The sequence below is a fragment of the Corythoichthys intestinalis genome, chromosome 1, assembly GCF_030265065.1.
Source record: "Corythoichthys intestinalis isolate RoL2023-P3 chromosome 1, ASM3026506v1, whole genome shotgun sequence".
Classification (NCBI taxonomy): Eukaryota; Metazoa; Chordata; class Actinopteri; order Syngnathiformes; family Syngnathidae; genus Corythoichthys; species Corythoichthys intestinalis.
The window spans coordinates 5,454,157-5,478,786 of record NC_080395.1 but is presented as its reverse complement, the minus strand read 5'-3'; the positions used below and the strand labels follow the sequence as shown (position 1 = coordinate 5,478,786).

At 40.2% G+C, this 24,630-nt stretch overlaps 2 protein-coding genes across 11 annotated transcripts in view; one reads left to right on the top strand and one right to left on the bottom strand.

The window, feature by feature from the left end:
- LOC130907310 (NACHT, LRR and PYD domains-containing protein 3-like) overlaps positions 1 to 24,630 on the bottom strand; it is a 32,876-nt gene that overhangs the window by 4,189 nt on the left and 4,057 nt on the right. For 3 of the 5 annotated variants that reach the window (XM_057822433.1, XM_057822361.1, XM_057822273.1), the window contains 9 exons: positions 22,158 to 22,460; positions 19,719 to 21,711; positions 13,412 to 13,582; positions 12,887 to 13,057; positions 12,350 to 12,517; positions 11,801 to 11,971; positions 11,261 to 11,431; positions 1,603 to 1,773; positions 1,356 to 1,529 (listed from right to left, as the gene is read on the bottom strand). In XM_057822433.1, the coding sequence (XP_057678416.1) occupies positions 1,356 to 1,529; positions 1,603 to 1,773; positions 11,261 to 11,431; positions 11,801 to 11,971; positions 12,350 to 12,517; positions 12,887 to 13,057; positions 13,412 to 13,582; positions 19,719 to 21,711; positions 22,158 to 22,413 (3,446 nt within the window). In that variant the 5' untranslated portion in view covers positions 22,414 to 22,460. Of the gene's footprint in view, positions 1 to 1,355; positions 1,530 to 1,583; positions 1,774 to 11,260; positions 11,432 to 11,800; positions 11,972 to 12,349; positions 12,518 to 12,886; positions 13,058 to 13,411; positions 13,583 to 19,718; positions 21,712 to 22,157; positions 22,461 to 24,630 lie in introns of those variants that run through there. The other 2 variants (XM_057822509.1, XM_057822599.1) reach the window with 2 other exon arrangements.
- The window catches only part of LOC130907807 (NACHT, LRR and PYD domains-containing protein 12-like), a 48,732-nt gene continuing 39,402 nt past the window's right edge, over positions 15,301 to 24,630 (top strand). For 3 of the 6 annotated variants that reach the window (XM_057823471.1, XM_057823387.1, XM_057823310.1), the window contains exons 1-3: positions 16,202 to 16,433; positions 23,128 to 23,171; positions 24,531 to 24,575. The gene's annotated coding sequence lies outside the window, so the exon portion shown is untranslated. Of the gene's footprint in view, positions 15,320 to 16,201; positions 16,434 to 23,127; positions 23,172 to 24,530; positions 24,576 to 24,630 lie in introns of those variants that run through there. The other 3 variants (XM_057823542.1, XM_057823697.1, XM_057823617.1) reach the window with 3 other exon arrangements.

Here is a 24,630-nt window from a genome sequence, read left to right as displayed (position 1 = left end):
AAAATTGAATTGGACTAGGTTATTGTCAATATTTTTTTAGGACTTTTTTTTTTTTCAATGTTATATTTGAGTTTTTCTTCACTATCAAGCTTTTCCATTTTTATATACTGTAGATGTGTGTGTTCGAGAAGGTTAATTGCATGTACCTGTGTATACTTTTGATAAGGTGATGGGTAAAATTCCTCACCTCACAAAGAGATATCCTCCAAACCCTTTTTATGTTAGATGATATAAATGTTAGATACACACATATATATATTTATATATTCCCTATTTTACACTTTATATAAAGGCCAAAAACGCCTATGACCATACCTGCTGTTTGTGTTGAATTGTCAAACATAAAACTATTCAGTCTTATTTTGTTCTGTTGAATGTTTATCCTAACAAGTTGAATAACTATTATCAAGTTTCAAAACGGTTGGTCGAGCATGTTTGGTTGTCAATGGGACATCAACATCACAAATTTTCTAAAATGTTGATTTTCATTGGTCAGTGAAGAAAACAGCAGTTTGAATATGAAGATTATGGTGTCCTGAAAAAAGGGACCCAACCTGGCCATTGAGAACATTTTTTTCTTTGAAATATAAAGGCAACATTAGAGGCATGCAAATTCGGCCAAAATAGGCTTAGGTGTTAAAGGGTTAAGTTACGGTGTTAAAAAAGGTTTGTTTATATCTTGGCACAGCCCTTGTCCCAAAAATTACAAAACAGATGGTGAATTTTCATTGAAATAAGTATTTTTCATCTCATTGAAACACATATATTTTTATATCGATTTCTACTAGGGACTAACTTTCAAACAATCAGAAAAGTAACTCCCTCAAAGACACTTCAGTTTTGACTTAAATTGCATTGACTAATGTAATCTTTGAAAACATGGATTTGAAATACTATAGTCCTAACGGCTAGTCCAGTTTACGTGTATGTAAGTTACAGATGTTTGTGTGTCTTAATTTCCCAGAGCTTTTTTTTTTTTGTACGGGTGAAGACTGAGACAGACCTGAGAAACCGGCTGGGGACAATCTGCTGGCGTGCATCACATTGACTATATATGGACTACTTATTGCTGATTTCCTTCAAATTGTTTATTAAAAATCAAGTGCAGGCAGGATGCAAACTTTGCAAATAGATCTTGGTCGTGGTTCTTCTTGGAAAAAACAAAATATATTGATAATAATCAATAATATAATAAATTGTTTTAAAAAAAGAAATAATCCTATTTGTCATGATATGAAAAAATTTCCACCACGGCAAGCTGTCTGAATCCGATGCAGCCCACCACCACCACAGCTTCAAAAAATTCTAGCTGAAAACCCTTAACACTCTGACAAGCAACATTGTTTTCATCCTACCTGACAGTCTCCAGGCGATAGCTTGGATCCTCTTGGACGTTCAATAAGACCATCTTTCCTTTTTCACCTATTGGATTCTTCCACAGGGACAGCTGTTGAAGATGTGAGGGGTTTAACATGAGTGCCTCGGCCAAAAAAACGCATCCTTTATTGGTGATCCCGCATGCTGACAGCCTGCAAAAAATGAGGTAACTGCCTGAAGTCAGGAAGGGAACCAGGAAGATTACCAACAGGAGGAGCTCCTTACTCGAGGGACTCTAACTTGCAGTGTGGACTGGCCAGTCCTTTCGAGAGGATCCCAATCCCTTCATCCGACAGGTCGTTCCAGCTCAGTTCCAGATGCTTCAGGTTGGATGGAGAGCTGAGAACGGAAGCCAGCGGGTGACAGCTGCCTTTTTTCAGCTCACAACCAGATAGACTGGAGAACAAAGGCAGGAGGAAGACGTGAGGGCAAGTGAAAAATAACGCCTGCTGACTTCAGTATGCTACCTTGAGTCATAATAAGAAATTATATTTCAAGATGAAAAAAAAAAAGCAGCACATCACAAAACCCTGTGATAAATCTGAAAAAACTAATTGTTTTATCCAAGGGCGTAGGTTTGCATTGGGACGGTAGGGACAAAACACTACCAACTTTTTAGGATGCTCAAATTGTCCCCACCAACTTTTAAGCAACCTTATTTGCATTATATAATGTGTTGGGTTATGTATATGGCTCATTTAGATTGTCTTCCTATATGATGTGACAATAGAATTGACCCTAGCATTATTAAGTGAATTATTTTTAATATTATCAGACTTCCATTTACTCCTTTTTCACTTTCTAATGAGCCAGTCCATGTTTTTTTCCCTCAAACGCACATTTGATTGGCTGATTATTCCCACCCCCACTCTCTCACAGCACAGAATTACGTTACATGTCGACATGCCCCCGCCTCCTCTGCCGGCTTCGAAGAGGAGGGATATTAGGAGGAGGAAGCTCATACCGCAGGTATTAATGCACAAATCCGATTTTTTTGTGTTTTTCCGACTCGAGTGAGGCATTAAGTTGACGGTTTGAATGGGACAAGTCGCACAGAAGTGAACCATTTTAAATCCGATCTGGGTCACTTTCGTATGTGGTTTAAATCCGATCTGGCCCACAGTTTTCCAGAACGTGGCGACGATCTGAACTGTCAAGTTTCCCAAGTCGGAATGCAGCAATTACGTCAGCAAAGAGCGACAGGAACGGAGGACGGCAGCGATTTAGGCGTTAGCGCCGAGCTTGAACTCGGCTTTCTGAGAAGAGGCGAGCTTGACAACAGTCAGAAAAAAAATAAAATCACGGGTCAAGGCTGAGAATGCTCGGTTTTCTTTCTGTGTGGTAAATGAGCAGTACTCTATTTCAGTATCGCTTCTATGGCCGAGAGTCGGGGCAAACTGACCGTATGTGTGTGCGTGCGTGCACGACGTACACACATACGGTGCGTGCGTTCAATCAATCCATATAAACTTTGAGTATAAGACTAAACAGGGATTATTCATGTCTCTTATTTGTGTCCTCTTTTTGGAAATAAAAATGTTATCATCCTAGAATGATGCAGAGCCAGCATGTGTGGTCATTTGTTTTGATGCTTCTGCGCATGCGGGTCCGTTCGCTCAGCGCCTGTCGGACTGCGAGTTAATGCACATGCGTAACACTTGATTGTGCTCAATGGACAAAGGCAGTCGGAACGGGTACGCCAAAAAAAAAAAAAAAAAAAACACATACGACGAAAAATCGGAATTGTGCATTAAGACCTGCGGTATGAACCTAGCCTAATTAGATGTTGTTGTTTTTTCCAGCTGGCAGCCACTGTAAGTAATATCAAAAGTGAAAAGGTGGCATAACGCAGCACTAATTTTGCCACTGAAAGTCCGACCTGCATCTCAGTTGAGCATTAACGATAAATTAAACTGTGTGAAGTTGCCAAACTGATCAGGAATCTGCTTCAGTATGAAGGTAGATTTGTGTCTATTATTCATTCCCAAAAAAAGTAGCTTCAATCAAAATATATATTTTCAATCACAAAAAAAAGTCACTTCAATCAAAAAAAAAAAAAAAAAGTGTTTGAATGCAAAAATAAATTTGAAAGAAAAAAAAATGCATTTCAAAACAATTTCCTTGATTGAATTTTCTGTTTTTGATTGAAACAACTTTTTTGATTGAAGTAATGTAGTTTTGCGTTTGGGCTAGAGCAGGGCGGTAAACCAAAAATTTACCGGTACCCAAATTCTTCATGCTGACAGACGTAATTTTGACCATGTCGGTGAATTCGGTAACTTAATAAAACAAGAAAATACAGTCTTTTCATCCCGCTTTGACGCTGTGTTGTTCGGCTATGTTCATTCCCCTTCAAGAAAGCAGTCAGTGTGCTTACGTATGGAGTCACATGGTTATCAGGAAGCCAAACAAACAGAAGCCCGGTAGGCTAACGCTAGCGGCTAACGCTACAAGCAAACGCGATGGAGTGTGGCTTAAGGGAGGTTCGCCAAACTTTCACCAGACACTAAGTAAACTTTTGGCCGGCATCCAGACAGGCGTTCACTCGCTGTCCTCCCTTGTTCTCACGATTTCCAGAGAGGGTGCTTTCAGTGCTTTCTACTGGTAGCCAGGCCACAGGCTAACGCTAGCGGTTAACGCTACAAATGAACGTGATGGAGACGGATGGCAGCTCTAACCTCGTCGAAACGGCTGAACTTAATGAATGGATTGGGCACGGACTGCATCTAGCAATTAGTAAGTCGCGTAATTTTGTATCTCTGTCTGTGTGTGATTTCTCTGATAGCTTTTTGTGATGGTAAAGCATTTAGCATAAAGTACAATCCAAGAGTGAAAATTATAATATGACCGTTTAATGGCCCCAGCTATTTTTTTGTATGTCCTTAATTGTGTGTCATTACTCCCATCATAAAATCTTAAATATTTCATTTGCAGAAGATCAATATAGCTTTAATGTGTGTGTGTGTATCTGTGATGGGGTTCATGTGTGCTTGCATGTATTAAAAAATGCACTGGGAAAAAACCCTGAAACCTTGAAGTAAACACTTGTGTTGAGTAATTATGTCACTGCAGCCATTAACAACAAATTGTCTTTTTGAAGTGTACTGTTCAAGCTGTAATTCATTTGTGTTACAAAGACATGTTTGCACAGGCATATTGATTTTGACAATGTACATTGTTCAAGCCATACAAGCTGTTATAAATGTTCATACTTGAATTCTCATTGTTTACAATAAATTTTTATATACTTAATGTTTAGACTGCATGTACAATTGTTAAATAAAATTCAAAGCTAGTAAATAAATCAATGAGAAACAGTTAATCTGTAATCCATGCACTTATTCAGATTTTTTCAATTAATATAACGGTCCGCTTGGGCGAATTTATCGTTAAATCTGCTCAATTTACCGTGATACGTGCTTAAGGCCATATCGCCCAGCCCTAGTTTGGGCCACATTTTGGCTAGGACATTTGTGTCTTTATATTCAATCAAAAAATATATTTTCAAAAGAAAAATCACTTCAATCGAAAATGAAAAATTTTCAATCATAGAAAAAAGTTTTTGTATGCGAAAAAATATTTGAAACTCAGAAACACTTCATTTATCATTGAAACTGTTTTCTTTGATTGAAGCAATCCTTTTTGCGTTTGGGCCATGTTGCGGGTAGGACATTTGTGTCTGAATCATTCAATTCCAGAAACAGTTGCTTCAATCGAAAAAACTATTTTCAATCCCAAAAAAAAAATCATTTGCAAAAGTAAAAGTGCCCCTACCTTAAAATATATATATTTTTTGAAAATATTTTTTAAATTTGAATTATGTATATATTTTTTTATTGAAGTGTCACATTCTTGTCGAGCAAAAAGTCTTGAACTCATTTATTTGAAGTCCTAAAAGTTCTGAACGCACTTTTTTTTTTTGAAGTAAAAAAAGTTTGGATTGAATCATTTTCACACAAAGATCACACTTCGCCGCTATTTCCGACATGTTTGAGTGACAAGTGACTCCGCCGATGGCGTAAGCCATAAAAGCATGATGACCATTCCGCCACACGGGACCCTCCAAGGAGGTGATCTCGGGGTCCCACCAGTGTGCTGCAACAGGGCACCGTACCGTCGCGGGCACTCTGCTGAGATACCGATGTCACACCACCGCCCCGGCGCGGAGGCCGGTCGCTTATAGTGTTGTATCGGTCGTGAACGATTCGTTCTTTTTGAATGAATTGTTTGGAGGAATGAGACCGAACTAATCATCTTCTGCACTGATTAGTTCTTAAGGAATTTGGGAGTCGGGACTTGCGTGTGAGGGCGTTGAGCAAGCGGCACCGTCTGACACGACCAATCAGACGCCAGCCTCATTGCGGGCAGGGGGAGGGAGCGGAAACAGAATCAGAGCGTCCGTCACTCACTTCCACGTGTGGCCAATAAGCAGCCAGCTTGCAGGCGGGGGGCAAGACTAAGTTATGTCACTTCCCGTTCAGTGACTCGGTCCTCCGGCTCCTGACCGAGATTGCTGCTAACTTGACTTTGCAGACACGCAGTGAACGAGTCAAAAACTGAAAGGAGAGGACTTTGTTGTATATTTGTTAATGTGGAGCCTATCATGTGCTGCTCAAACACACAAAAACACCACGCAAACCTAGCAAGCATGGTTTAGTGTACTACTTTTCTCAACAAACTCGGGACTACACATGATGACATACAATCAAATTTACAGTAGTTAAAAATTATTTCGCCAGGAGCTACGAAGCAAACAAAAGGTGAGCTGCGGACGCGTCATGGCAGCGCAGGGGGGAGAGAACTGTCAATCTATGGAGGCTTGCTTACCAAAATTAATATTAAGTGTAATCATTATAATACTGATTTGCAATGAAACAGTATATACATGTAATTTTTTCCCCGAGTTTTTTATTTTTTCCGTGTCAGGTGTTGGTTGGTTTGACTAATGAATTTCCATCCATACATCCTGCGCCAGTCAACCGGCCAAAACAACACAAGCAGGCACGGGTGATGTCGCAATATGTCTCTATTTTTCTCAACAGACTGATGAGAGTGGAAAGGCGACACTGTAAAGACGAAACATTCAATTATTTCTCGTCAGCATTTGACGATCTGAGATGAGGGGATGACACAAGAGCTGACTGGATTATATATTTATTAATACCAATGCAAAAATAATATTACAATAAGATCCTCTTAACACTGATTTGCAATGAAACTTTTTTTTGTATCAAAATTTAGTATTCTTTTCATTTCAGAGCAATACATTTGACAACCAGCTATTTAAACTTTAGTTTTAATAATAGTTACCAAAAATAATATTGATGAGCATAAAAACACAACCGAGCGTCAGGTAAATATAATGTGTTGGTCCTTCCACATTTAGAAATTAAACTTTCAATTTCTCTTTCAATTCGCGTGACAGCGTGTCATGGAGGCTGGTAGTAGCAATGTTGTGCAATGTGATCAAGATCCTGCTAGAGAAAGTCCGTGCGCCCCCGAGCCTACTCAAAAGGAAAATGTTTCACCGTGTTCCTAAATCAAAATGCATGACTTTGATCCCATAGAAATACGATTGACGACGCGGAAGTTCTCCTTCGCTATTGCAGCTGCGGGGGAGAGACGAGACAAGGCAGCGAAAACAGAACGATATAGTCCGTCACTCACTTCTGAATCTACGACGAGCGACCAATTAGGGGCCTGTGTGCAAAAGGGGGCGGGACCAAAAAATGTCACTTCCCGTTCAGTTATATTGCTAAGCGGTCTTTGGTGATTCTTTTGGCAACGTCACTTCCCGTTCACTAACCGAACGATTCATTTGGGTGAGTGGGGGGGCGAACGATTCGTTAAACGATTTGTTTGAACGAATCTTTTTACTGAACGAACCGGAATGGATTCATTTACTCAAGTGAACGACATATCCCTTCACTAGTCGCTTAAGATACGAGGCTTTACACCCCCGTACCGGCACGTCGCGACGCCCCGGTTGAACGCCGATTGCCATCTGTCACGTCAGGGCAACGGGTCAAGTTTCGCGTGTTGAATCACATTAAGCAGCAGGCTCCGAGCCGAGCCGAGTCCGATGGCTGGCTGGTACCCTGGTGGCCATTATTCTCGCTTCATCATGCTTTTATGGCTTACGCAATTGGCGGAGTCACTTGTCACTTAAACATGTCGGAAGTAGCGGCAAAGCTGGATCGTTGTGTCAAAATGATTCAATCAAAACTTTTTTTACTTAAAAAAAAAGTGCATTCAAAACTTTTATTACTTCAAATAAATGAGTTCAAAACTTTTTGCTCTCCAAAAAAATTGACACTTCAATAAAAAAATATATATCTCTCAATTAAAAAAAAAAAAAAAATCAAATATATATATATATTCATATATGTTTTTTTTGGGGGGGAAGGGCAATTTTATTTTTGCAAATGATTTTTTTCTTTGACTGAAAATAGTTTTTTGATTGAAGCAACTTTTCCTGGGATTGAGTGATTTAGACACAAATGTCCTACCCACAATACGGCCCAAACGCAAAAAGGATTACTTTAATCAAAGAAAACAGTTTCAATGAAAAATGAAGTGTTCAAATGCAAATTTCCGAGTTTCAAATATTTTTTCGCATTCAAAAATTTTTTTTCTATGATTGAAAATTTTATATTTTTGATTGAAGTGATTTTTCCTTTGAAAAAAATGTTTTTTTGTTTGAAGCAAATTATTATTTTTTGATTAAATAATAAAAACAAAGCTGTCCTAGCCAAAATGTGGCCCAAACGCAAAACTAAGTTACTTCAATCAAAAAAAAAAAAAAAAAAATTCAAAGTTTTCAAATGCATTTTTTGAGTTTCAAATTTATTTTTGCATTCAAACACGTTTTTTTCTTTTTTTTTTTTTTTTTTTATCGAAGTGACTTTTTTTCTTTAAATTGAAAATATATATTTCGATTGAAGCGACTTTTTTTTTGTTGTAGCAGCTTTTTTTTTTGCTGTAATAATAAAGACACAAATCTACCTATGTGTATTCGACTATCCTAACGTTAATTAAACTGAGAAAAAGAGTGAACTCTGCTCATCTTAAAGAAATGTTGTGGACTAAGGTTTACCCCCTTCTTCCCAATTTTTATTTTGCTTATGTGGTCTTAAGCAGCCCAAAGGAGCTTTCATTTTTTGTTGAGTTTGGCTGTGCTGTGCTTGTGGACAAAAGCAGTCGTGCTTTTCTGAAAGGAAGGCTCTTTTTTTGTTTATTTTTATTATTCCCTGACTAAGAATTTTTGTTATATTTACTTTATTTATACAGACAATTTTGAATGGTATTAAGACATTGATTTTTTTGCATTCCTGAATAGTTAAGAGATGATGAACAATTTTGTATTTTTGTATGTTAATACACAAATTTGTGTTCAAATATTGCAATTTAAATTTCCGAATAAAATCCAGACATTTATTCTGGACGTTTTCAAAATGTTTCCTTTGTAGTTTTTGAAAACAAAGGTTTAAATCAGTCTAAATCTACTAGAAATAAGTGAAATTATCTGCCAGTGCTTCAAGTAAATTATAATCCGATTTCCTAAAGAAAAATAGCTAGCTGAAAATAAACTTTACAGACTTTTTTTTTAAGCAAAAAGCTTCTATATTTAATCTTAAAAAAACTTTTCAGATATGTTATTCAATTATATATTGTTCAAAACATTATTTGAAAGCATTTTTTTCTTGATTTCGGGTGAAAAATGTCTGACGGATTTTTGGGCTTAATAAGAACAAGTGGTAATATTTACTAAAGGTAAATGTAAGAATCTGACACATTCATCTGTTAACTAGGCTTTAAAACTCAAAACAAGATGAAGAAAATTATTAGACTAAATTTAAGAAAAACGATCAGATTAACACATTATACTACTGTATATTTGCAGTGTGTGAGTTAGTGTCAGTCAATACAGATGTACAGTGGGGCAAATAAGGATTTCGTCAACCACTAATTGTGCAAGTTCTCCCACTTGAAAATAAAAGAGGCCTGTAATTGTCAATATGGGTAAACCTCAACCATGAGAGAAAGAATGTGGGGGGAAAAAAACAGAAAATCATATTGTTAATTTTTAAAGAATTTATTTGCAAATCAAGGTGGGAAAGAAGTATTTGGTCAACACCAAAAGTTCATCTCAATACTTTGTTATGTTCCATTTGTTGGCAATAACGGAGGCCAAATTTTTTCTGTAACTCTTCACAAGCTTTTCACACACTGTTGCTGGTATTTGGGCCCATTCCTCCATGCAGATCTCCTCTAGAGCAATGATGTTTTGGGGCTGTCGTTGGGCAACATGGACTTTCATCTCCCTCCAGAGATTTTCTATGGGGTTGAGATCTGGAGACAGGCTAGGCCACTCCAGGACCTTGACATGCCTCTTACGAAGCCACTCCTTTGTTGCCCTGGCTGTGTGTTTGGGATCATTGTCATGCTGAAAGACCCAGCCACGTCTTCAATCTTCAATTCCCTTGCTGATGGAAGGAGATTTTTCTCAAAATCTCTCAATACATGGCCCCATTCATTCTTTCCTTTACACAGATCAGTCGTCCTGGTCCCTTTGCAGAAAAACAGCCCCAAAGCATGATGTTTCCACCCCCATTCTTCGCAGCGGGTATGGTGTTCTTCGGATGCAATTCAGTATTCTTTCTCCTCTGTATTTCTAGCAAAAAGTTCTATTTTGGTTTCATCTGACCATAACACATTCTCCCAGTCCTCTTCTGGATCATCCAAATGCTCTCTAGCAAACCGCAGACGGGCCTGGACGTGTACTGGCTTCAGCAGGGGGACACGTCTGGCAGTAAAGGATTTGAGCCCCTGGTGGCGCATTGTGTTACTGATAGTAGCCTTTGTTACTGTGGTCCAGCTCTCTGTAGGTCACTCATTAGGTCCCCCCGTCTGGTTCTGGGATTTATGCTCACTGTTCTTGTTATCATTTTGACGCCACGGGGGGAGATCTTGCATGGAGCCCCAGATCTAGGGAGATTATCAGTAGTCTTCTATGTCTTCCATGTTCTAATAATTGCTCCCACAGTTGATTTCTTTACACCAAGCGTTTTACCTATTGCAGATTCCCAACCTGGTGCAGGTCTACAATTTTGTCTCCGGTGTCCTTCGACAGCTCTTTGGTCTTGGCCATAGTGGAGTTTGGAGTGTGACTGACTAAGTTTGTGGACAGGTGTCTTTTATACTGATGAGTTAAAACAGGTGCCGTAACGAGTGGAGCCTCGTTAGAAGAAGTTAGACCTCTTGACAGCCAGAAATCTTGCTTGTTTGTAGGTGACCAAATACTTATTATCCACTCTAATTTGGAAATAAATTCTTTAAAAATCAAACAATGTAATTTTCTGTTTTTTTCCACATTCTGTCTCTCATGGTTGAGGTTTACCCATATTGACAATTACAGGCCTCTCCATTCTTTTCAGGTAGGAGAACTTGCACAGTTGGTGGTTGACTAAATACTTATTTGCCCCACTGTATTTTATCATTTAGCCTATCAATTAATTACATTCTTATTGGTGAGAAATGTAGCCCTGGCCGCCGTTCACGCAGTCTGTTGGTCTTATCATGTCCCGTCCACAGCAAAAAGTGTACTGTACATGCAGGTTGTGTTGTTATATCATCCCTACCAATATAGAGACCAAAACTACGCTCTTGGTTTTATCGATATGATGTATTCTATTTTCAATCACCAACAGGAACGCTCATGTGCTGGCTGTGACAGTCTTCATTTATTTTGGATGTCGTCAACAAGGACGTTTGTCTCGTACGACTACACTGAGTGAATAGTTCTTTTTGCTAATAATAGCAGTGATTCTATTGATTGGTCGACCGGAACCACAGAAGATTATGAACAGGAGGAGCTCCTTACTCGAGGGATTCTAACTTGCAGTTTGGGCTGGCCAGTCCTTTGGAGAGGATCTCCACCCCTTCGTCCGACAGATTGTTGTAGCTCAGATTCAGATGCCTCAGGTTGGATGGAGAGCTGAGAACGGAAGCCAGCAGGTGACAGCTGCCTTTGTCCAGGTGACAACGACTTAGACTGGAGCAAACAAGGAGGAGGAAGACGTGAGCCAAACATACAACCTGCTGACTTTAGTATGCTGCTTTGAATAATAATCATAGATTTTATTTCAAGATGACAAAAAAAAAGGCAAATTACAAAACCTGATCGATAAAACTAATCGTTTTATCGATATAATGGATTGTATTGTCTAGTCATGATGTCACCAACAGGAACTCTCATGTGCTGGTTGTGACGGTCTCTATTATTTTTTGGATGTCTTAAACAAGGATGTTTGTTTCGTACGACCACATTGAGTGAATCATTCTTTTTTGCTAATAACAGCAGTGATTCTATCTATTGGTCGACCGGAACCACAGAAGATTATGAACAGCAACAGCTCCTTACGTGAGCTCTTCTAAGGTGCAGTTTGGGCTGGCCAGTCCTTTTGAGAGGATCTCCACACCTTCGTCCAACAGATTGTTGTCGGTCAGGTCCAGACGCTTCAGGTTGGATGGAGAGCTGAGAACGGAAGCCAGCAGGTGACAGCTGCCTTTGTCCAGATGACAATCACGTAGACTGGAACACACAGACAGGAGGAAGACGTGAGCATAACATAACGCCTGCTGACTTTAGTCCGCTCCTTTGAATAACAATAATAGATTTGAATTCAAGATGACAAATATACAAAAGAGCAAATTACAAAACCCTGTGACAATTCTGAAAAAACTAATCGTTTTATTGATAAGATGTATTGTATTTTCTAGTGATGTTGTCATCAACAGAACACGCATGTGCTGGCTGTGACGGTCTTTAATAGTTTTGGATGTCGTCAACAAGGATGTTTGTTTCATACGACCACATTGAGTGAATCGTTCTTTTTGCTAATAACAGCAGTGATTCTATCTATTGGTCGACCGGAACCGCAGAAGATTACCAACAGGAGCAGCTCCTTACTTGAGAGACTCTAATTTGCAGTTTGGGCTGGACAGTCCTTTTGAGAGGATCTCCACCCCTTCGTCCGACAGATTGTTCTTGCTCAGGTTCAGACTCAAGTTGGATGGATAGCTGGGAACGGAAGTCAGCAGGTGACAGCTGCTTTTGCTCAGGCCACACTCCATTAGGCTGGAGCACACAGACAGGACGAAGACATTAGAGCGAGTGAAAAATAACGCCTGCTGACTTTAGTCCGCTGCCTTGAATAATAGTAATAGATTTTAATTCAAGATGACAAATAAAAAAAAGAAATTACAAAACCTCATCGATAAAACTAATCGTCTTATCGATGGATTGTATTTGTAGTCATGATGTCACCAACAGGAACGCTCATGTACTGGCTTTGACAGTCTTTATTAGTTTTGGATGTCCTCAACAAGGATGTTTGTTTTGTTCGACCACATTGAATGAATCCTTCTTTTTTGCTAATAATAGCAGTGATTCTATTGATTGGTCGACCGGAACCACAGAAGATTACCAACAGGAGCAGCTCCTTACAAGAGGGACTCTAATTTGCAGTGTGGACTGGCCAGTCCTTTCGAGAGGATCTCCACCCCTTTGTCCGACAGATTGTTCCCGCCCAGATTCAGACTCTTCAGGTTGGATGGAGAGCTGAGAACGGAAGCCAGCAGGTGACAGCTGCCTTTGCCCAGGCCACAGTGACGTAGACTGTAGAAGACAGGCAGGAGGAAGACGTGAGCCAAACATAATGCCTGCTGACTTTAGTATGCTGCTTTGAATAATAATCATAGATTTTATTTCAAGATGACAAAAAGGCAAATTACAAAACCTGATTTATCGTTTTATCGATATGGTGGATTGTATTTTCTAGTCATGATGTCACCAACAGGAACGCTCATGTGCTGTCTGTGACAGTCTTTATTAGTTTTGGATGTCGTCAACAAGGATGTTTGTTTCGTTCGACCACATTGAGTGAATTGTTCTTTTTGCTAATAATAAAAGTGATTCTATTGATTGGTCGACCGGAACCACAGAAGATTATGAACAGGAGGAGCTCCTTACTAGAGGGATTCTAAGACGCAGTTTGGGCTGGCCAGTCCTTTTGAGAGGATCTCCACCCCTTCGTCCAACAGATTGTTAAAGCTCAGGTCCAGATGCCTCAGGTTGGATGGAGAGCAGAGAACGGAAGCCAGCAGGTCACAGCTGCCTTTGTCCAGCTGACAATCATGTAGACTGGAACACACAGACAGGAGGAAGACGTGAGCCAAACATTAAACCTGCTGACTTTGGTATGCTGCTTTGAATAATATTCATAGATTTTATTTCAAGATGACAAATAAAAAAACAAAACTATGACAAATCTGAAAACTAATCCTTTTATCGATATTTTGCATTTTATTTTCAAGTGAGGATGTGAGCAACAGGAACGCTCATATGCTGACTGTGATGCAGTCTTCATTTGTTTTGGATGTCGTCAACAAGGCCGTTCATCTAGTCCCACCGCGATGTGTTTTGTTTGGGTTTTTTTAATTCAAGATTGTAACTCGGAATTTCCACGAATTTCGACGCATTTGACATTCCTCAAAATTCTGAATTTGCAAGTGTTTCAGGATGAACTTCAGGTCAACATTTTCTTTGCTGCCATACAGATATCAATAATTAGTTGGAGCAAAAGATAGATTGAAATTGGGACTGGCAAGCAATGAAAAATGTTTATCTCAATGAGCAGCATGAAATCCTTGCAATGAATCACACAAAACCATCATCAAATCAAAAGAAAGCAAGAGACTCAGGAATATAGAGACCTCTCGAAATGCGTCTTTCCTCTCGTCCAAACAGCTGCGAGACAACTTCGGCACCAGTGCCAACCATTTCCGGTTTCCTAACGCTTTCACTCCCAGCCGTTTTTCAGAAGACATCGTCTTCTGTTCATTTGCGATGATTTTGGCTGACTTGTCAAGCACTACAGAATATTGTGCTTGATGGCTACACAAACATTTTTTTTTTCTTCACAAAATGTTTTGACTCTTTTCCGTTCTACAGTGATGAGCAGTTGAAGATCAGGAGTAATTTCCTTTTTCTATACGCCTTTGGTAGCGTTCTGGAGAGCTGCAGATTCTGTTCAGTTACAAACAGTTAAAAGTAAAGATGCACGATAATGTCGGTTACCGATAATTATCGGCCGATAGTGGCAATTATGACGTCACTCAGATAACAGATAAAAAAAAAAAATTCAACCGATAATGGAATCCGATATTTAGATACTTGATTTAGCCTCCAATTGTGCGCAGTCGAAGCAGTTTTGTCCAATTCTGCACCGCCGCCTCCTCAACCCCTCCTCCCTCGGAAGCCCCTGATGCATGAGTGACGCGACATGGTTGAGGTAGTTGGATGTCGTGGCGGCTCTTTCACCAGCGTAGGTTGATTTTTCCGTGTGTGAAACAAACGGCGCTCTCGCCAATTGCAAAAACATGCACTGCAGAAGTTCCACGAGGCGGAAAGAAAGTGTCCTCATGTAACACCACTAACCTGATCAGACATTTAAAGATGCATCAAAAAGATATTTGGAACGAATACGAGGCTGCTAGCGCGAAGGCTAAAGCGAACGTAAACAAACATAAACTAAGCTAAGTTACGGGGCTTGTGACGATCGAGAGCCGCTTTTGGCAGCTCGGTCTCGGGCAGCCCCGCCCCACTCATCTCCGGTTAAACTCATTAAGCGCCACGGCCAGACTGAGGCCTGGCGCGTGTGCTCATTTGGGGGCCGGACGGACTGAAGAGCACAGGCGGGAGGAGGTGCCAGGCTCGGTCGGACGAGAGACGTTTTTTTTTTTTACCGAAGTGACCCGAGAGCCAAAGCCCCTGATGAAAAAATAACGCAGTTTATACTGTACGTCCACCATTCTTCGTGAAACGCATGCCGATCACATCAGTTTCATCACGGACATTTGGACCCGTGACGTCAGTCAAGTAAGCATGCTTATCATTCCGGCACAGTGGTTAGATGATCATTTCAACATGCACCAAACCACACTCACAAGAAGTCAATCAGTCAGTGATGCATTCAGTACGCTATAAATTTACGACTAGGCATGTGCCGGTATGAGATTTTGACGGTACGATAACCTTGGGCAAAAATACCGCAGTTTTACAGTATCACGGTATTGCAATTATAGCTCCAAAATGTGTCATTTTGAGATGTATGGGTTTATTTTTAAGAACATATTTGCAAATTGTTACATGAATAGAATGTTAACATGAATAAATAACATATTTTAAATAAAATTAAAATGAATAGAACTTATAGACTATCCACAGGCACAGCTGCGTTTGCTCAAGATTTGAGCAAGAACAAAAATAATTGCTATTTAAAAAAAAAAAAAAAAAAACCTCTTCTAAATAAAATAAATATTTACTGCACAACTTTTTTGTTTTTTTGGAGGGGGCAAAAAGCTCAAGTAAAGTTTCGCCATTTTCAGCCATTGTGTCAACTCCAGTCTACATGTCATGCCTTTGTGTTAAAAAGACATAAAGTTAATAGGTTAAAATATAAATATTGTTGTGTGATGGTTTCATCTAAAAAAAAACATTGGGAGTAAGACCTGTCCTTTTCCAGCGAACGTGCATTTTTGGTTAGGGCAAGATCATCCGTCGCAATCAGCGATCTTTGACGCTATTCTTTTTTCCTTCTGTATGGAGAAAAACACCGGTGACCTTTTTGTGTCCCGCACTGGTTCCATCATTATTAAATACACATATATATAACAAAGGGCCTTTGGGCTATGTGTAAAAGTACAACTGTGTACTAAAGTACAGTGAGTTCCTTCCTTTGAGAATGCCTTTATTACAACAACTGCCTTCGACAATAAAGAGCCTAACCATGATTGGACACGACAATAAAGAGCCCAACCATGATTGGACAGGCAGTGTGTCTCCTGAGATCACGTGACATATGCCTATAAAGAGCCTAATCCCGGGCCACACTTTAGGGTCGGTCGTAGGATTTCACGCGTAGTCGCTCGGCCGGAGCTCCTTGATCGCTCAAACCAGGAACGCTGCGTGGCCCTCCGTTCATTGTCGACAGGTAAGAGCTTGATTTCAATATCATGGAGGAACTCATTGCGCTTTGGTGCGGGGATATTTTAGCTTCGACAACTAAATGATCTAGCGCCATTGTTATGTGTGTTGATGTGTTTTTAACTGCTTCGTAAGGGTTTTTTGACAATTCAGACCTAGCGTTTTAGTTATTCTTGATTTTGTTTCTGCTTGCTTTTGTGGGATTGTAATCAATTAAGCTTCATTCATTCATTTATTTGCAATTTCTAATCAATAAACATTGTCTGTTAAGCAAAAGTGTGCCTGTTGCTTACTCACTGCGAACCAGCTACGAAATTTCTTTCATCTTCCATAAAAAGTGTGATCCGGAAATTTCGTAAAAAATTTCGTAAAACACCTTCATTCAAGCTTGTTTCCCAGTGGCCATGAGATTTACAACCCTGACGAAGTTGCTCTCCCAAATAAGACTAGGCTAACATTTTCTACGGTATAACGGAAAATTTTAGTGGTTTTGAAACTGATGTTTTCATACCACGGTAAACCTTGAAACCAGTAACAGGCACGTGTCTATTTATGACGTCTTCATCAGATCATTTTTCTTAAATCTAGACAAATAATTTTTTCTCCATCTTGTTTTGAGTGTGAAAGACTAGTTAATGGATGAATGCGCCAGATTATTCCACTTACAGTGCCTTGCAAAAGTATTCGGCCCCCTTGAACCTTGCAACCTTTCGCCACATTTCAGGCTTCAAACATAAAGATATAAAATTTTAATTTTTTGTCAAGAATCAACAACAAGTGGGACACAATCGTCAAGTGGAACAAAATTTATTGGATGATTTAAACTTTTTTAACAAATAAAAAACTGAAAAGTGGGGCGTGCAATATTATTCGGCCCCCTTGCGTTAATACTTTGTAGCGCCACCTTTTGCTCCAATTACAGCTGCAAGTCGCTTGGGGTATGTTTCTATCAGTTTTGCACATTGAGAGACTGACATTCTTGCCCATTCTTCCTTGCAAAACAGCTCGAGCTCAGTGAGGTTGGATGGAGAGTGTTTGTGAGCAGCAGTCTTCAGCTCTTTCCACAGATTCTCGATTGGATTCAGGTCTGGACTTTGACTTGGCCATTCTAACACCTGGATACGTTTATTTTTGAACCATTCCATTGTAGATTTGGCTTTGTTTTGGATCATTGTCCTGTTGGAAGATAAATCTCCGTCCCAGTCTCAGGTCTTGTGCAGATACCAACAGGTTTTCTTCCAGAATGTTCCTGTATTTGGCTGCATCCATCTTCCCGTCAATTTTAACCATCTTCCCTCTCCCTGCTGAAGAAACGCAGGCCCAAACATTATGCTGCCACCACCATGTTTGACAATGGGGATGGTGTGTTCAGGGTGATGAGCTGTGTTGCTTTTACGCCAAACATATCGTTTTGCATTGTGGCCAAGAAGTTCAATTTTGGTTTCATCTGACCAGAGCACCTTCTTCCACATGTTTGGTGTGTCTCACAGGTGGCTTGTGGCAAACTTTAAACAAGACTTTTTATGGATATCTTTGAGAAATGGCTTTTTTCTTGCCTCTCTTCCATAAAGGCCAGATTTGTGCAGTGTACGACTGATTGTTGTCCTATGGATAGACTCTCCCACCTCACCTGTAGATCTCTGCAGTTCATCCAGAGTGATCATGGGCCTCTTGGCTGCATCTCTGATCAGTTTTCTCCTTGTTTGAGAAGAAAGTTTGGAAGGATGGTCGGGTCTTGGTAGATTTGCAGTGGTCTGATGCTCCTTCCATTTCAATATGATGGCTTGCACAGTGCTCCTTGAGATGTTTAAAGCTTGAGAAATCTTTTTGTATCCAAATCCGGCTTTCAACTTCTCCACAACAGTATCTCGGACCTGCCTGGTGTGTTCCTTGGTTTTCATAATGCTCTCTGCACTTTAAACAGAACCCTGAGACTATCACAGAGCAGGTGCATTTATACGGAGACTTGATCACACACAGTTGGATTCTATTTATCATCATCGGTCATTTAGGACAACATTGGATCATTCAGAGATCCTCACTGAACTTCTGGAGTGAGTTTGCTGCACTGAAATTAAAAGGGGCCGAATAATATTGCACGCCCCACTTTTCAGTTTTTTATTTGTTAAAAAAGTTTAAATTATCCAGTAAATGTTGTTCCACTTCACGATTGTGTCCCACTTGTTGTTGATTCTTGACAAAAAAATGAAATTTCATATCTTTATGTTTGAAGCCTGAAAAGTGGCGAAAGGTTGCAAGATTCAAGGGGGCCGAATACTTTTGCAAGGCACTGTATTTGAAGCAAATATTACTATTTGTTCTTATTAAGCCCGTACATCTAAAAACTTGGTCATTTTTCATCAAAATCAAGAAAAAAAATGCTTTCCAATAATGTTTTGAACCATACCTATTCTTGAATAAAGAACATCTCTGACAAACATGTTTTTTAGGATTAAATATATTAATGTATTGCTTAAAATAAGGCTGTTAAGCTTATTTTCAGCTAGCTATTTTTCTTATTTCAAGAAATGTAAGCGAGTGAAATGTACTTGAAGCGCTGGCAGATAGCTTCACTTATTTCCAAAAGATTTATACTGAAAACATGGGAATTTAACTGGTTTTAAGGAGGTGTGCTTTTGCAATGTAGTAATGTTATATATACATGTTAGGAATGCCTTACTTTTAAAGGCATTTTTGTGCAACATAGGTATTTACTCTGTAAGTAATTGTTGCCAAAAGTTTACCATTACACAATGTCAGACAATCTGTCATCATTTAGATGTTGGAATTTACTACTTGTTCACATTTGATGGTGAAAAAAAAACAGCAAAAAAAATTCAATTTTTACACAGTAATATTTGCTCTTGTGTATACTTTAAAATTTTACATATAACGTTTAATAGAATTATTGGCTTGACATTATCGATCATCGGCTGGGACGAGGAGGAAATTGTCGGTTATCGGTTGAAAAATGTATTATCCTACATCGCTAGTTGAAAGGACCGGAAGGATTGTTTCTATTAGTCTTTGTTAGCAAACCTAAGTGCTCCCAAAAAATGTACAAACACGTCTTTGGGAGTGAATGCGTTCATTTGCTTTCTTTTTCAGATTTGTTGTTGGATTCTGTGATATGCAATTGTTTTCAGATTTTTTTTTTTTTTTGCCCGTTTTGTGATTTGCAGTTGTTTTGTTTTGTTGAGTCATCATGTTTTGTGACTAGTTGCACTTGTTTTTGGATTTGCCATTGTGCTTTTGGATCTTTCCTACTTCAAAAAGACTTTAAACCACGCACCTTGATCGTTGAGAAGCCTTGACCACCACCAACAGCTTCTCGAGCCCCAAAGGCGATGCGGTGTATCTATACAGCTGAAAGACCTCCATGGTTTCGTCGTCTGTCAGTAAAAAGAAGGCCAAGGCTGACCACATGTCATTTGGCATTTTCTCCCAGTCAATATGGTGTGAAATATTTTTCTTTATCTGAAACTGCTTCAGCAAAGAGTCGTCCTTCAGCTCGTTTAAGCAGTAGAACAAGTTGATGTTCTTCTCTGGAGTGTTCCGTTTTATCCTCTCCTTGATCAACTTGACTGTCTTTGACTTGTTTCGCCTGCAGTCCTGAGGAGCCTTCAGCAGTTCCCCCACTAGTTCCTGGTTGCACGGCAAGGAAAGGCCAAGGAGGAAGCGGAGGAACATGTCCAGGTATCCTTCACTCTCCGAGGCTTTCTGGAGAGCTGACCGGTGAACCTCAGCGATTTTCCAATCCCCTTCATCTTCTGTTTCTTCTTCCGATTCTTTTTCTCCATCTTCTGATTCTGTTTCTTCTTCTGATTTTTTTTCTCCATCTTCTGATTCTGTTTCTTTTTCTGATTTTTTTTCTCCATCTTCTGATTCTGTTTCTTCTAATACTTCCGATTTTTCTTCTTCTTGGAAGACACACTCCAGTGCCTGCTCTGAATCAACCAGTATGTTCTTGTTGTCATGGAAGAGGCAAATCATCACGTGGAATGCGGCAAAATACTCCTGGATGGTCAAATGGACAAACTGAAACATCTTGCCCTGTTGGTTTCTTCTGAGCGGACGGACCTCCTTAAACACCTCAGTGAATATTCCGGAGTGTTTTGCGGCTTGGTTGTAATCAAATCCGCTTTTTGCTAGGTCCTCCTCGTAGAAGATCTGTTGCTTACTCATTGTGTGGTGAAACGCCAGCTTTGCTAGCGCTTTCACGTAATCAGCGTACTCGGTCGTCTGTCGCTCCTTGGACTTGTCCAGCTGGTTAAAAGCATACTCCGAGTACATGTCTGTCAGCGTTGTGGGAAGCTCTCCCTCCTTCCCTTTGTCCAAATGATCCTGAAGAACTGTAGCGGTGAGCCAGCAGAAGATGGGCAGGTGGCACATGATGAAGATGGTGCGAGTTTTCCGGATGTGCTCAATGACACGCTCCTCATTTTGAAATTTTTTCCTGAAGTACTCCAGCCTTTGGGAATCATTGAATCCTCTCACCTCTGTTCTGCTGTCGATGAGGTCGGAAGGGATATCGCGGGCCGTCGCGGGCCGCGTAGTGATCCAAACCCGGGCGCACGGAAGCAGGTTCCTCTTGATGATGTGCGCCAGGAGTATCTCCAGCGGGTAGGCCTCCGTCACGTCTAGGTCTACTTTCATCTCATTCTTCAAGTCCATTTTGAACTTGCACTCGTCCAGTCCGTCCAAAACAAACAAGATCTTGATCCGGCTGCTTTCGTAGTCCCGTATCCCGGACTTGTGCAGGTCGTCTAATATAATGTTCAGAGTCTCCTCGCTCATGTGCCTGCTCTCACAGACGTAGCATCGGATGAGCTTGGCCAGCGTAAAGTTTTTCCCTTCGTCGGTGTTCAACTCGCGGAAGGTGAAGGGAAATATGAAGTGTACGTCCTGGTTTTTATTCCCGCTGGCCCAGTCGCACACAAACTTTTGAACCAGGAAGGTTTTCCCGATTCCCGCGAAGCCGACGGTGAGCAGTGTGCGTATCGGTCGCGGCTGTCCGTCATGGCTTTTGAAGATATCGCACGGCAGGATAGACTTCTTGGCCGCCGCGGCACGCGTCTCCATCTGAAGGACCTCGTGTCGCTCGTCGGGCCTGACGTCGGCCCCGTAGGTGACGTCCAGATCCGTGTAGACGTCGGCCAGAGGCTGCTGCTGCCAGCGCTCGGTGTTGCCTTCGGGAACAAAGCTGTATAAACTATGCAGCTTTTCTTGCAGGTCTGCCTTCAATCTGTCAATATGATCATCATCATGGACGGAGAAGACGGCGCCTGCAAGAGAGCAGCGGTGACCCATTATGGACAAAAAAACAACAACCTCGCAAACAACCCCAGGGCACACAGCCACCAGAGACATGAATGCATAGATGATGAAAGTTCATCAGCTAAAAGTCTACCTTGCTTTTGTGAAATATGAGCTTAAGAAGTGAAACTGATGATTTTTTTAGGAGCTCTACATCCTGCTTTACAAAACAAACAGGCTTTCCAAATGTCTTTGGCTTTGATCAAAACTGATAAAGCTCCGATTGTCTGCCAGGGCAGAAGGAGCACCCGGGGGAGCATTTGAGAATGGAGGCTCAACTAAATCAGTACAACCTGAGGTTCATGCAGACCAGAACAGAATTTTAGGACAAGTAATTCTTACTCGTCTCATGGTTGACTTCCACAGTTTCTAAGTCACCGGTGTTCTAACCCCTGAAGCTACTTTGGGGCCTAACCTTTTATTTCCAGCACGTTGCCACGCAACTTCTCGGCCAAGTTCTTGTTACCAATCTTTTCCAGAATTTTGATGGTCTCCTCCAGAGTATTCTCGCCGTGCTTCTTCACCAGCGCGTTAGCAATGTTCACCCGGCGGGGGTTTTCTTGTACGCTTTGAGGCAGGTCCGAAAAGAACTTGAATTCCTCGAAGTCGTCCTCCCCAAGCTCCTTCAGCGTTCCCAACAGCAGCTCCTTCCACTTGCTGTCCAGAGCCATCCTTCCTTCTTGTCAACACGTGAGCGAAGTGGCCGTCTCTCGGATATCTGCGGACAACAACTTTTATTAACTTGAGCTCGTCAACCATTTGAGTGATGTGACCAGTGGCATTTCTTGGGTCTCCAAGCAAGATCTCTCTGGGGCCCCTGTCATTGCACGCTGCTAAAAAATGTGTTTTTTGCACACATCAATAAACAAGAAATAAGTAAACGATGTATAAGACCTCATCAAAAGAAAAAGTTGGTAGACAAGTTATATAAAACATTTGATAATATAAACCATTAACATAAAAAAATAGACTTGCTTGGTCTGGCTCGGCTAGTGCAAAATCCACAGAAGAATGGCAGCAACGTAACATTTAACTAACTTTCACAGTATCCACAGGTACACTGATTTTTTAAAAATTGCTTGCGAACATTTGGATTGTTCAAAACCATCCACAAAATAGACCAGATCCAAAGATCAGCCCAAAAGGATTTCACATCATAATTCAACATGTTTTAAGTTTAAACGTTCTCCTTGGTACATATACAGTGGGGAGAACAAGTATTTGATACACTGCCAATGGGAAAACCCACTGTATATACATATATATGTATGAAAATGTGTTTGATAGAACAATATGTCTATATGCTGCCATTGCAGATTCATGGCGCATTAAGCCCCCAAACTATTTTTAATTTGTGCCTTTTACCCTGGAAACCCTCGTTACAGACATGGCGAAACCGCTTTTGTGTCAACCCAGCCATAAAAAGAAGGTAAGTAACTATATTTATTAAACAAAATGTCTGTCATTTTTAGCTTTGAATCGTTAATTGATGTCTAATATTTTGTTTAAAAAAAGGAAAATAAACAATTTTAAAAGAATTATTCACTCGCATATTTTAATCTTTTAAACAAATTACGTCACACTGAAAAAAAAAATGGCGTCACGGATATCTATCTCATAACTATCGATTCATTGTATTTTTTGTTATTGTGGCATTTTCCCCAATATGTTATGTTATGAACTCACGTTTATATGATCACTTGTTTGCATTATGTAGCCTTTTGTCTTCAGTCAATGCAATAATGCATTCACATTCAGGTTAGTTTTAACATATACCATCTGGTGTCACAGAAGTAAGCCCAGTTATCTTAAAACTTTGAAGAAGACAAAGGAGTCACAAGACTCCCCTTAGTCGACTCATGTCTTTGATCATCAAATAAGGGGAAGTCAGACAACCCCCAGAACGCTTGAACAATTGTTTGAATGATTCAAGTAAACACCCGATAAATTGGAGTCAGACTCTGAAATGTCTGTGCCTCCTTCATTATGGCTACGTCTACACTAGGACTGATAATTTTCTCCAGGGTATTTTTCCAACTATTTTTATACCTGTCCAGGGGCGGACTGGGACTAAAAAGTAGCTCTGGACTTTGACTCTGCCCAGCCCACAAGAATCGCTATACGAAGGGAAACACAGACCCCCGGGGGCATGCCTCCCAGGGGAGAATTTTTTTTTTTTTTTTTTACATTTTATTGTAAAATGCATCAATTTCGGGCACTTTGAGAGAAAAATTAAGAAAATGTGTCTAGACTGTTACTGTCTGACCTGGGGCGCTCAAAGTACTGCAAGGCTGAACTGGGGTTGGATTCATTTTCTGTACTAGCTCTATGATCAACCTGAATAAACAAATGTAAGAATTTATTTTTCAAAGCAAGTTTTACGTGTCCAATTGATTATAATATATCTCTGTCTATAAAAGGACTTCATTGTTAATGCCATAATTCAGTGGTCTCCAAACTATTCCACATAGGGCCGCAGGATTTCATTCCAACAAAACAAGACAACACCTATGCACCAATCTGGTGTTTTACAAGTGTAATCAGTTGATTGCAGTCAGGTGCTGCTTGTTTTAGCAGAAACTTCATCGGTTAAACTGTCGGTACTCGATCGGTTGAAACAAAATCCCAGGCCCCACAGCGGCCCTTGAGGACCGGTTTAGAGAGCCCTGCCATAATTGATCTTGCCATACAAAAAATAAATTTCAATGAAAATACAATAAACATTTCAAGACACATCCTGTATACATAAAGTATGTAAAATAATTGACCTTTTACGGCGCTTTTACAGATGTCAAGTGACTGATAGGGCCAGCATAGGATTCACGGAAGTTAGGTAGTACCTGTGTTTACCGTAATAAGGACACAATCAATCGATTACAGTAGACAAC